The following is a 14177-nucleotide window of genomic DNA, read 5'->3' as shown; positions in this document are numbered from 1 at the left end:
CAACAGAGATTTGTAGCACTGATTTCCACTGAAGGTAGAAAATGCATTTAGGAACAGTAGCCTTGGGATATAGATTCTCAAATCCAGGGTTCACAATTCAGTATCATCAGATTATAATATAAATACACAGTATTTATATGGCAGTAAAGAACATTCAAATGGCCTGACCCATAGTTTCAGCAATCCTTAGAATAGCGTTTGCTCACAGGAAGGCTGTAGCAAGACCTTCATTTCCAAAATCAGGCTACTAAGACAGGGAGAACAACCCTGGTATAGATTAAATTAAAGAGTCCCTACAGTGCAGCACTGCTGATTTCCTCTCCTCTCCCCACCGTACCCCCACTACTAGAAGCAGTAACCTTGACGACTATTTTCTAGCCACACTGAGATGATGTTCATGCTACAAGGCTTATAGGCAAACACACTGTGGATGGTGGATGTCACAAAGTTTGGCTCATTCGGAACTTGTCTCCTGCTTTAATTGAGGGCCATGAGTTATTTTTACAATCTACTAATCGTTGCTGAGGAAATAAATCCCACTACAGCACAATGTTTAATCACAGTGGTGCTCAGAGTGGCAACTATTACCAGATCAGAACACATTAACACCAAACTCTGAGGTTTTCATCATTTTACAGACACAAGTTCTAGATAAATCAAAATTTTGGAAGTTTCCTATAAATTAACAGGACTGGGTATCTTTTCCTGAATAAACAAGTAGTGCTTCCTGAGAGGTCACTTGGAAGGAATCATATAAACATAAACTCTCTACAGAGCCTCCTGGATAATCCTTATATTCTTGTAGAATATCATTTTCCCTTAAACGTATTCACATCTCAGCATCACCATCCATCCTGTTGAACAGGCACTAAGCCTAGGATTTATCTTTCACTCATCTCCCCTTTGCTCCATGTATTCAGTCTACAAGTTGTCAAGTTATGTTGTGCCTTCCTTTACAAAACGGGGGGGGGGGAAATCCTCTCAGTGCCTTCAGCAAGACTGTGACTTGCCCCTTAGGTATCTCTTACCTTGATTATCTGGTCTCCTCTCTGGTCTGTCTCATCTCAGTGTCTTCACCTCTATGCAGCACTATGCCATCAAATCAAAATCATTCACCTCTTCTGTTGCTCTGATTGTGCAACACTTCTCCTTAAATCCCTTATACTGCTCTGCTCCTGGATCCAGCAGAATCTCATCTTAACTTTCAGAGCCCGTTTATCTCTCCACTCTTACACCCCAGTACATTTCTGCCTATGACCTTTGCTCCTCCAGGTCCATCCCACCATCATCAGCCTTCTGAAAGTCTCCTGCGCCCTCAAAAGGATCTACCCTTTCTCACTTACAGTTCCTTATTCTTGGAAACTACCTCCTGGAACGCCTGCATGATGCCAATTCTCTTCCTTCCTTCACTTTTTTCTTTAAAAGAAAAAGCAAAAAACCATGAAATCTTTGGACCAACCCTCTAATTCTTTTGCCCTGCTATAGCTACAATGTGTTTGGTTAAAATAGCTATCTTAAAGGTGGGTGAGATCAGTAATAATTGAGTATCAACTTGATTTTACTAATCATTAGGAGTATTTTTCTTATGTTTTGTGTTTGTTGTTAGCTACCTTGGGACTCCTCCTTAAACAGAAAAGTGGGATTACAAGGATAAATAATTTCTTACATAAGTACATTCTTACCTCTCCAACTATTTTTACATCGTCCCGTCCATACCAGTCTGGCTCATATACTTCATGTAGAGACTCTGTAAGCTTCTTTGAAGCATCTTGCATGCCTAGAATATTTGAGCACAAAGAACCCATTGTTGACAACTGCTTATGTCACAGATGGACTGTCATTTGATCTAGCTTAGCAACTGCCATTGCTGAAGTCAATAATCATGTAAACTTGGTATACATGAAATAAGGTTAAAGATCCATCTCTGATTATCACTCACATATTTTAAAAACATCATACATTTCTAAAAAAATTACCAATAGTGTAGTAAAAATAAACTGATCATGCCTTTTTTGCTTGGGACTCTCGCCAGCCCCCACCCAGCCTCTCACTCCTCATACAAAATCTTTATCACTTAAGTGCATCTGTTTTGTCTTGGATATGTCTCCAAAGTAACTCTGACAAAAGCTTCACTTTTTCTCAATATAGTGTTGCTTATTTTACAGAAAACTGCTGTCCCTGACATTTTCTGGACTGCACACATGGAACCTTAATCTCCTCAGGCTCTGGGTATGATCAAGGGGCAAAAAGCCTTTCTTTTTGCTATTATTGACAGAGCACCAGAAAGGAATAGGTTGGGAAAGCTCAAAAGAAACCCACTCACTTCATCTGATATCCTTTGCTAACCTTGTGCCATCTAGAGACTGGCTGTGCAGACTGGGATTTACAGTACAAAACATCTGTGAGGCACCAGGTTGGCGAAATATGCCTTAGGGTTTTCTACTAATGATGGTTGGCACAGAACAGAGGATTTGACAAGGGAAACAGGGTTCCAAACTCTGATTCCCTCATAACATTAATGGGGGGATGGGGAGTGGCAAACACAGCCGGTTGAAAGGGGTGCTTGACCCTACTCCAGGGTGTCCGGATGAAAAAGAAGGCAGGGCTTCTGCACCTTTAATGGCTGTGCTGAAGAGGGGATTTCAGCAGGTATAGCAGCTGGTATAGCACAGTGGGGAGGACAGCCTGGCTGGGAGTCCAGAGTCTGTGAGTTCAAATCCCCACTTGTGTTTCCTGGGTGTCAAGGGCCAGCTAAAGATCACCCCCCAGCGAGCCCTGCCACCTGTGCAGCCGTGGGAAGCTGTATAGTCCCAAGGAGCCCGTTGCCCCCCAGCTGGCAGTTGCAGACAAGGAAGGGGCAGGCTTTATTCATTTATTCATTATTTGATTTATATCCTGCCCTTCCTCCCAGCAAGAGCCCAGGGCAGCAAAGAAAAACACTTTAAAACATCATAAAAACATATCTTAAAATACATTAAAACAAAACAACTTTAAAAACATTTTTAAAAAGATTTAAAAACATTAAATAAAAAGAGTTTAAAAAACCATATTTAGAAAAAAAGGTGTTTTTTTTTTAAAAAACTGCTTGTGCAGCTGTGGCAAGCTGAGCAGGCCCTAGCCAGCTGGGGAGGACCAGCCTCAGAGGGAGGCAATGGTAAACCCCCTCTGAATACCGCTTACCATGAAAACCCTATTCATAGGGTCGCCATAAGTCGGGATCGACTTGTAGGAAGTCCATTTCCATTTCAGCTTGCAGGACAAACTACACCTCTTCTACACAACTCTTCCACACAACTCTTAAAGGTGCAGAAGCCCAGCCCTCTTTTTCCTGGCCAGTCAACCCTTCCCTACGTTCTAGTTCTTCCCTGCACAGACTCCCCAAGGCCATTTTAAAACTGGCTTATTTCTCCGTCCAGGTTCTGAACCAGAAATGAGCTGGCTGGGGAAGAAAAGAGTTTGGGTGGAGGCATTGCAAGAAAGAATTGGCAAACGTGGGAAGCAGGGCTGTGGAGTCGGAGTCAGAGTTGATGAGTTGGAAGCAATTTTGGGTGGAGTCGGAGATGGTAGAAATGTACTGACTCCGACTTCAAAATAAAATTAATATTTTAATATTAATTTAGTAATATTAATACATTAATATATATTTGCCATTTATGAAGGAGTCAGAGTCAGAGTCAGACAGTATAAAAATTAATATACATTTGCCATTTATGAAGGAGTCGGAGTCGGACAGTAGAAAAATAGAGGAGTTGGAGTCAGAGTCGAAGGTTTGACATACCGACTCCACAGCCCTGGTGGGAAAGATGAAACGTTCCTCTCTCTTCCATACACCGATTCTTCCCTACGTGTGCCCTAATCTTGCATCCACATTCTCTCAGCAAACAATGATTTGGAAACATGTGTCAGCTGAGATAATGCATAGTTTCATCCTTATGTGGTACAATTCAATTTAAGGAGGAAGTGTGGATATATACCCCCAAATGCCCCCATTACCTCAGGAGGGGGAACTTCTGGATCGCAGGCCAATCTTGGCCTGCCAGGGTATCCAGGTTGGCCTGCAAAGCCTTTTCCCCAAAGCATGGCAACTGACAATCAGCTGACAATGGGCAGGAGAGCAGGGTTCAATTCTGCATTGGCTATATGTGCCTATTCTCAGCAGGTAGGTATGCACAGTCAAAAAGAGCCACTTTTATTTTTGCAGGCATTGGTTACATGCAGGAAAAGTCCCACTTGCAGCCAATGTCTGCAAAAAGCAGGCTTCTTTCTAACCCCCATCAACTAATGGGGAGGGGAGAAAGGAGCACTTTGCCAACCCTATGCTCCACTCTTCTCAGAGCGCCAAGCATAGGGCTGGCAACACCTTTTGCCCACCATTGGGCACTTGGGAACCCTACTCAAGAGATTTTGATAAATGGGTGAGACAATGGAGTGGGGCCAGATAAAGCCAGTTCTCAAGATCCTTTGGGGGGAAAGCTGCAAGAGTACATTAGTATAATTATATCAATTTAACTTTAAGTGCTTGAGATCTTTGGCAGAAAGGCAGTCTATAGATGTAGTAAATAATGCAGACATGCCCAGACAATCACTTTTGTGGTACTTCAAAAACAGTGCTGGACCAATACATTTTACTGCTTGAGGTTGGGGTACATCCTCATATAGAAACCAAGGCTGGCCATGTTATTATAGCACCTCTGCTGCCTGAGGCAGCTGCTGCACTCTGCCTAACGATAGGGTTGACCCCTGAAAAACCGTTTTGACCAGGTACCACAGCTGGCCAGAAAAAATAAGGTCTCCACCATTCTGCCTTCAAGTATCTGAATAAGTGTCTGTACATGGTCACAGAGAAGCTATAACAAGTTAAAGACCATTTACTGCAGAGCTGCATAGATATAAAGAACTTTCTTCCCTTTCAGAATGAGTGCAGCAGTGTAAATCAAAATGAGGATGATTTTCATCATGCTCTCCTCCCTAGGGAGGATCCATTTTTCACATTGCTGCAAACTAATCAGTGCAGATGGTAAGAACAGAAACGATAAAGCATGACTGAACAAAAACATATTATAGTGGCACTACTCAGATGCTAAAAAAATCCCTCACCACACATGATAACAGCAACACTGTTCATGCCTGACCCATTCTAAGCAGGAACCCTTCAGCCCTAGAGCAGACTAAATATTCAACCTACAACAATGAAATGCATTTCTTTGGATCACTCAAGCAAAATCAAAACTTAGCTCAACCACAGCCAGAAAGAATGTTTTGCAAAATAAACATATGGGTGAAGCTGGGCCGCTTCAGATTTACTTCTCCAATAGAGAAAGCAACAAATGTATCATCATCATCATCATCCAAATTTACAGACCACTTCACAGCATTAAGCCATCAAAGTGGTGTACAAGCTAAAAACAGAATAAAGCATGCAAACAAACTCTGAAAACCATAAAATCAATCCAACAAACTCTAAATGCAATAAGGCCATCCATATAAATTATTATTTATTTATTAAATTTATATCCCTTCCTTCCTCCCAGAAGGAGCCCAGGACAGCAAACAAGTAATAAAACACTAAAAACATCTTTAAAGCATCTTTCAAAACATCCACATTCTAAAAACTACAAAACAATTTCATCAGATATAAAGTTGATAGTCTATAAATGTCTAGGTTACACCTCAGAGAAAGCCTTCCTAAACAAAAAAATGTGTTCAGTAGGTGCCTAAACATTATCATGTTAGGTGCCTGTCTGATTTTATCTGGTAAACTGCAACACTAAAAGCCCAGTTTCAAGGACAGGTAAGTGCACCCCTGGGGCTTATGGTACTCTCTGAGGAGCCCAGTTGCTGAGCAGGGATATATTGGGTGAGGTATTACTTTAGATATCCTGGTCCCAAATGGGACTTTAAATGCTAAAAGCAAAACCTTGAACTGTACCTGGCAGCATATTGACACCCAGTGCAACTCCTTCAGCAAAAGTGCTGTATGGTGTCGACGGGGTGTCCCAGTCAACAACCTAGCTGCTACATTCTGCACCAGGGCAGCTTCTGGATTAAGCCCAAGGGAAGCCCCAAATAGAGTGCATTGCAGTAATCCAGTCTTGAGGTTACCAATGCCAAACCCAAAAAGTCAAGATACTGACTTTCTGCAGTGTGAACAGTCCCTATCTAATGGTTTCTTGGAATGAATGCTGCTTCCATGTGGGGGCTGTACACATGATTGGTGCGATTTGTGTGACTATGGCAGCCTTTTTCAAGCTATCATGACCACACAAAAAGTGACAGCCTCATGTACACCCCCCAAGAGAAATGCATGATTTATCCAGGCTGGAGACCACACACTCCCAGAGGGTATTACACAGAGCCTGTCAGTTGGACAAAACAGTCCAGACTGATACTGTGCAGAACACCCAGACAATTTGTTGGGTCTTGACTATTGGCCCTGCCCAATCCTTGAGGTGACCGTATGGGAGCCTCTGACTACATTTTATTCTACAACTAATTTCCTGTATTACTATAATAAAGTCTTGGAACAATGGTTGACCAGGAGAAGGGACAAACTGAAGGGGAGGTGGGACAATCATGATGTGTTCAGTGGTGTAGTCATCTGGGGACTCAGGGGGTCTTAGGCCCCTTACTTTTTTGGGAGCACCGTCCCAAAGCATCCTATGAGCCAATCAGCATGACAGGATAGTGTGTTAGCCCCTGAGAAGAGTCTTCTAACATGCTTCCTGCTGATCTGGAGCCAATCAGAATGAAAGGAGGCAAGTTAGCCACCGAGAAGACACTTCTCAGCAGCTAACACTCTCCCCTTTCATGCTTATTGGCTTCTAGGGAAGTCTGCATTAAGAAGGATCTCATTCTCAGCCCAACAGCAAAAAAAGAAGGAAAAGAAAAGAATGGGAAAGGGTGTAGCTGTGACTATCATGAAAGGACCCTGCACTTCTGAATTTACCACTACACTACTGGATGTGTCTGAGAGTTATCAATGGATTACAGGAATTTTATGACAGAAATTGGAAATTGCACTTATTTGTCTAAAGCTAAATGCACAGTAGGGAGGAGAGCCTGCCTGGGAGTCCAGAGTCTGTGAGTTCCAATCCCCGCTCATGTCTCCTGGGTGTCAAGGGCCAGCTAAAGATCACCCCCACAGTGAGTGGCTCAGGGGTTACGTGCCCTGCCACCTGTGCAGCCGTGAGCAAGCTGCCTAGTCCCAAAGAGCCCAATTGCCCCCCAGCTGGCAGTTGCAGACAAGGAAGGGGCTGGCTTGTACAGGCATGGTAAGCTGAGCAGGCTCTAGCCAGGTGGGGAGGACTAGCTTCAGAGGGAGGCAATGGTAAACCCCCTCTGAATACCGCTTATTTATTTATTTATTTATTTATTTTATTACGCTTTTCAACCGCCCTATAGCAACGAGCTCTCAGGGCGGTGTACAGCAAGATAAAACCACATTTAAAAACGAACAAGTGTGGATTACAGCATACAATAAAACATATTTAAAAACAAAATTAGAATACAAATTAAAATAAAAATACAATTACAGTTAAATTTAAAATAAAATTAAATCTAAACTTAAAATGCCTGGGCGAAGAGGCAGGTTTTTACCTGGCGCCAAAACGATAACAAAGAAGGCGCCAGGCGTATCTCATCTGGGAGGGCATTCCATAATTCGGGGGCCGCCACTGAAAAGGCCCTAGATCTAATTGTTGTTCTCCGGGCCTCCCTATGAGTTGGGACCCGGAGAAGGGCCTTAGATGTCGAGCGCAGTGAACGGGTAGGTACATAGCGATAGAGGCGTTCCATCAGATATTGCGGTCCGATGCCGTTAAGGGCTTACCATGAATACCCTATTCATAGAGTCGCCATAAGTCGGGATCGATGTGAAGGCAGTCCACTCATTCAAAGGCAATCACACTATTTCTATGCAAGTCGAGAAAACCACTATGTTTTGTGTACATGTATAGGCAAGAGTATTTAGGTGCAAGTCTTCCAGAAAAGTACCATTAATTTAAGAGGGTGTGAAATTGCCTTAGTAGTATCATCATCTCCACCACCACATATATAACACTTTTTGGTGACTCTGTAGCCTTAAAAGCCTTTTACAGTTATGAAAATGAAATATAAATCAACAAGTTAAATATAAAATTACATAATATCCATAATAAAACAGCAACCAGAGACAATATAAACTGAACAAAAAATTGTGAAATTATATAGCTCATCTTACAAAGGAACTTATAGAGAGTACACCCTGGTACTATGTGCAAAAACGGGGCGAGGGTATCAAATCTGCAACAGAATAGTTAAATTAAGTTCTTTGCTCTGGTTTCTTTTCATTGCTGCCATAGAGCTAGAATTAAATGAAACAAGTTCAGAGGGAAGCCAGTACCATGCATGAAAGAACAAGCAATTAATATTTAGAATCAATTACTGAAACAGTATAATTTGTAGCTAATTAACAGAATCACTCAATTTAATAAGCAGAAACTAGAAATATTTATGGTCAGATCTCAAGGCAGGAAGTAAAAGAACATAAAAAGCTGCTTTACACCAAGTCAGACCATTAGCCCAGTATAATTATTCAGAATGGTAGTCGTGATTCTCTAGGATACAGCATTAGAGGTAAGGTGGCACGAGAAGTAGACCAATCAAAATAAAATGTCTGTTAAAAACCAGACAGCAGTACAATAGTTATTTGAACACACATTAAATTTCCCATCAGATCTTTACACAAACACCTTTCCCAAATCAAAACTAGAAGTTGGGACAGTGTCTACACCTCATTTACCTCCTCCTCACAAAACAACCAGAAAAGCATCTAAGCAAAGATGGAATCTAAAGGCCATATTTAGGAGACCATGACCTTTCGGGTATTAAAATTAACAAGTGTTCACAAACTACGAGCCCTTAAAAATATTGTATTTATTAGATGAAATCATAAAACATTCAAAGACAAAAAACAAAATCAAAAATAGTTAAACAAAAAGAAAAAAAGAAAAAAAAAACAAAAATAAAAAATAAAGAGTAAAATATTGACTTCCCATTTGTCAAAGATCAAATCAGTTATAAGTCTATAATATATAACAATCCTGTCTCTTAAGTCATATTATAAAATCACTTTCCTCCAGTAGTTATCTTACTTAATCATCAAATCTCATAAACATTACTTTATTCTTTCCACAAAAAGTCAAAGAGAGGTTTCAATTCTTTAAGAAATATATCTATCAATTTTTTTTTCCAGATAAGCATATCGATTAATCCATCTCATTACTAATTATGATAATCTTATTGTCATAACCATAGTCAAAATAAACATTTCAATTAATCCATCACATCAGAATCTGTTAGGTTCAGTAATTTCAGTAGCCATTGTTCTATTATCCCTATTAGTTCCATTTTCCATCTTCCATCTTCAGTAGTCTTGTTAAGTCCAGTAATTTCAGTATCCAATCTTCCATTATCAGTATTCCATAATAATCTTGCTGTCAAAGCCATAGTCATATAGTAAGAGTCTGATGGGAATTACCTCTATCCCAAATATTTTCTTGCCATCCATTCTGAATAGGTTGCTGAAATACTGCTGTAAAATCATATCTCTGTTCTTTTTTTCAAAATACACTGGGTCATCTCTTGAAAGTTTTTCCATTGTCACATGGCTGCAGTTAATTCCATAGATTTTCTCTATATTGGGCTCCATCACATCATTCCAGTCCAGAAGATTATCCATGCCATTGATAACTTTATCTCTAAAATCTTCATTAATTTCTTCAGAGATAACATTGAGTTCCAAACAATAGATTTTATTTCTAAAGTCCATAGACTCCAAATCTTGTTCCTGTTCCACGTTTGTTCCAATCTCCGGGATCTCCTCTCTCACAGGGACCCCTGTTCCAGTCTCCAGGGTCTCCTCTCTCACAGGGACCCCTGTTCCAGTCTCCAGGGTCTCCTCTCTCACAAGGACCCCTATGTCTTTAATCTCCTGTGTCTCCAAACAATAGATTTTGTTTCTAAAGTCCATAGACTCCAAATCTTTTTCCTGTTCCACGTTTGTTCCAATCTCCGGGGTCTCCTCTCTCACAGGGACCCCTTCCAGGGTCACCTCTCTCACAGGGACCCCTATATCTTTAATCTCCTGCTTCATTTTACTCAATTCAATTTTCAGCTCCTTACAACCCTGTCGCAGGTTTTGTTTCGTTATCTCAATCTCATCCATTATTTTCTGAAACATAGTTATTTCCAGATTCTCAGCCACTTTCTTAATTGCCATTTTAAAAGAAAAATATAGGAAAACCACTTCTTATTTCAGCAACAATTGGGTTAATACTCCAAACTTGGTGACATCACAGTATAAACAGAGCAGACAGCCTTATCTCTCCATGCTTAAGTAAACAAAATGCAGTTCCCAGGATCGAAACAATTAATGGCGGTCGTCAGGAAACAGATTCGTCAAAATAAAATAGACCAAAAAGAGAGTAGTCTCAGACAATATAATATTCTTCAAAATAAAAATCTGGAATAGAAATCCCTCTTCTGTGTATATCTTTAGAATGCAAATCCAGGACAGCTTTTTGCAACAAAAACAGAGATAAGCTATTAATTAGTGAGTAGCAGAGAGAAGTTATGGCTCCCCAGTGAGATGTCAAAAACCGATCAATCTGGCAAATCTCTTTTAAACAGCAACAATTTAAGTCAAGTAAAAGAAAAATATAGAAAGAAGGGTGCTTGCCTGTTAGTGCGTTCTCTCTTAGAAGATAAGATGAACGTTCGCTTTATCAGATAGAGCTTGTTGTTGAAAATCCGTCCCACCTTCGTCGGCTGGACCTCGTCCCATAAATTAATGAGATCTGGTCGTCCCAACAAAAATAGGCTTTGAGGTTAATCTCTTCGTTTCTCCCTACCCGGGAGAAGTTTAATCAGTCAAAAAAAAAAAAAACTGACTGATATATCTGAATAAGCTTCTTTTGAGGCAGGAGCCCGTCTCAAAAGCAGGCACAGGCTAAGTCACCCTTCCCGGAAGTCCTTTTTTTCTTTTTGTTTAACTATTTTTGATTTTGTTTTTTGTCTTTGAATGTTTTATGATTTCGTCTTGTATGTTTTATGAAAATCTGAATAAAAATTATTGAAAAAAAAAATATTGTATTTATTTATTTATTTATTTCATCCATTTATAAACCTACCCTTCATCTAACAATCCAAGGCTAATGACACTTAAAAACCATAAAATTATTAAATATAAGTTAACAAACATCAATTAAAAATGACCAAGAAAGTCACTGGGGACGAGCATGGGTTATTTTAGCATCCCTCTGATACTGGAGAGAGCCATTGATATGTTACCAAAAGTTACCACATATTACCAAAAGTAGACATAAGTGTATGAATGGGCAGGCAATCAAGATGACCTGGGGATCAGCATGCCAATCTGGATGTTACCAAGGTGGGGATCAGCATGCCAATCTGGATGTTACCAAGGCACAAATGTACACAACTACCCAAATCTAGGAGCCCAAGTAAACTCACAACATCTCATAGGTCCCCAGCTACAACTTGGCAAATGTGAGGAAGGGAGACTGGCCCAAACAGAGTGTTCCCCTCTTGTTTGCTCTTCCCTTTCTGTGACCTTTCCACTGCCACCAGGTGGATGTCCTTATTTTTCCCTGACTGCCTCCACCAAATAGCCTAAGCTCCCCATGGCAGTATGGGGTTGATAAAACCACAGACAGAGACAACAAGACTTAGTGAACTACACTCTCAGGGTTGACCTCTTACCTGGAGGCAAGGCACAAGGTCTCTGGTGGCCCCTGGGGTGAATTTTTATATCTGTAGATGAGTCCACCTACTTGTCCTACTAGGAAGAGCCAATCAGGATGGGCCTGCCTCATTGATACATCTGAAAGGAAGCTAGTAAACACTTCCACATTTCAAGAACGGGGGTGGTGCTATATGTAGTAGAGAAACATCAATTCATTTTTCTAAAACCACACCCAGGTTGAGGTTATTAACAAATGTCTAACCTCCCCTTGACTGACTTATCTCTCATATTGTATGCTTCTTGAGGGCAGGGACTGGTCTCTTTTTGTAAAACTCTGTAAGGTGTCCTATGCTGATGGTATTGTACAAATAATAGGTCTAATAATTATTATATTATCAGGGAAAGAATTATGACAGTCCTAAAAGGGGGTTTAAATGACACACACAACAACACATTTATGCCATGTAAGCTGCACATTGTGGTGATATGTTGGTCACAAGAACTGTTGGATGTAAATGCATTTTTCATGCATCTCATCACATTTTCTTAATGCTAACAAACTCAAATAAGAGAATAAAGTTGGAACATAAAGACATTTATTTTCATTTGCAGAGGGGGCGGGGAAAGCCATAGAATCATAGAATAGTAGAGTTGGAAGGGGCCTACAAGGCCATCGAGCCCAACCCCCTGCTCAATGCAGGAATCCAAATTAAAGCATTCCCAACAGATGGCTGTCCAGCTGCCTCTTGAAGGCCTCCAGTGTTGGAGAGCCCACCACCTCCCTAGGTAATTGGTCCCATTGTCGTATGGCTCTAACAGTTAGGAAGTTTTTCCTGATGTCCAGTCGAAATCTGGCCTCCTGCAACTTGAGCCCATTATTCCGTGTCCTGCAGTCTGGGACGATCGAGAAGAGATCCCGGCCCTCCTCTATGTGACAACATTTCATGTACTTGAAGAGTGTAATTATATCTCCCCTCAGTCTTCTCTTCACAAGGCTAAGCATGGCCAGTTCTTTCAGTCTCTCCGTATAGGTCTTTGTTTCCAGTCCCCTGATCATCTTTGTTGCCCTCCTCTGAACCCGTTCCAGTTGTCTGCATCCTTCTTGAAGTGCGGAGACCAGAACTGGACGCAGTATTCAAGATGAGGAAGTATGTGTTTTTGTGACCAACATAAAACAACCAATGTAAGTTTATTGTTGGAAGCTCATCTGATTTTATTCCTTCTCAGTTTACCAAATGGAAAAGCAAAACTATCATTATACAGCTACGAGAGTGGCTGTATACTATAGCCAGCATGGATTTTTCATATTCCGCAATGTTAAATTGAAAATACCCTCAATGCCATTCTGATGCTTCCCTTAAGCTCATTTCTAAACAAAACCTTACAAAACTTTTAGTCCTGAACGCAGAAACGCTTGCTTAACAGCCCTCTAGATTTTCATGGTGATACACAAAACAGTCAGAGAGAATAGAGAGTTCAAAGTCTAAAAAGAGAGAGGAAAAACCCCAGAGCCCTTTTGGACTTTTTTCTATCAGAGTTCTCATAATCTGTTGAAAATCATTAAAAATCAGCCATGTTCACAGAGTACCTGTAATTCTGTTACTGACCTTGCCCCATACACTGACCTTCATCGTCTGCAGTTTAAAAGTTGAAAAAATGCCTGGCAGATTTTTAATTAATTTAAGAAAATTTACCAAATTTTTCCAAGCTGCACAGCAAGTGGATTGGACTGTAAAAGACCAACTGTGTTTGCATTTTGACAAATTGTAGGGCAGTACAATATGTCAGAGAGGAGGTCAGGTCTCCTGCTTCCCTGGTGCATTCACTATAGCTGCCCAATTTCCCTGCTTTTTAAAGTTGGGTAGAAATATCTGTGGGCTATAGGTACGTTCTTAAACCACAAGAATTTTTGCCTATTAGTGAATTTCAAAAAAGGGTCATTAATTTATTGTCTATTTTCTTGGAGAGATCTTTAACTGAAGAATTGGGGGTGGGGAAATAGAGAAATTCTGAGTCATATTGTCCCATGAGGGGGGCAGTGGAAACTGTTTCCAGATAATGAATCTTTGGGAAATTATAGTTAACATGACATAGAACATACTGACTACAATGAAAATTGGTCTGTAGGCTGACATTTTCACGGAATTACCCTTTAACATCTGAATGGTTACATGCACAGAAAAAAAATCCCAAAAGAGCAAAAAGGTAATGAAATTATAATAAAGGCATCCAGCTTGTCCTATCTAAATGTTTCCTACTTGCTAAAACTACTTGCAACTTGTAGAACAGACTGAGTTCTTAGGATCTTACATCAATTAGCAGGTCTCTTTTGATCCAGCTTGAGATCTACAGATCCTTCCAAGATCTATTCTTCTTTCCCTTCTGCACAAACAGCCCCCAACTATATCCCCGAGCTACCTTGTTGTGAAATATC

The 14177-nt window shown here is 40.6% G+C and overlaps 1 protein-coding gene across 1 annotated transcript in view; it reads right to left on the bottom strand.

Moving 5' to 3' along the window:
* The window catches only part of AMPH (amphiphysin), a 199302-nt gene that overhangs the window by 74034 nt on the left and 111091 nt on the right, over nt 1-14177 (bottom strand). Inside the window, exon 7 of the mRNA XM_061585728.1 lies at nt 1683-1777. Coding sequence (XP_061441712.1) covers nt 1683-1777 — 95 coding nt within the window. The remainder of the gene's footprint in view (nt 1-1682; nt 1778-14177) is intronic.

The sequence above is a fragment of the Rhineura floridana genome, chromosome 10, assembly GCF_030035675.1.
Source record: "Rhineura floridana isolate rRhiFlo1 chromosome 10, rRhiFlo1.hap2, whole genome shotgun sequence".
Lineage (NCBI taxonomy): Eukaryota > Metazoa > Chordata > Lepidosauria > Squamata > Rhineuridae > Rhineura > Rhineura floridana.
The sequence above is the reverse complement of the archived record's forward strand: the minus strand, read 5'-3'. Positions and strand labels throughout refer to the sequence as shown.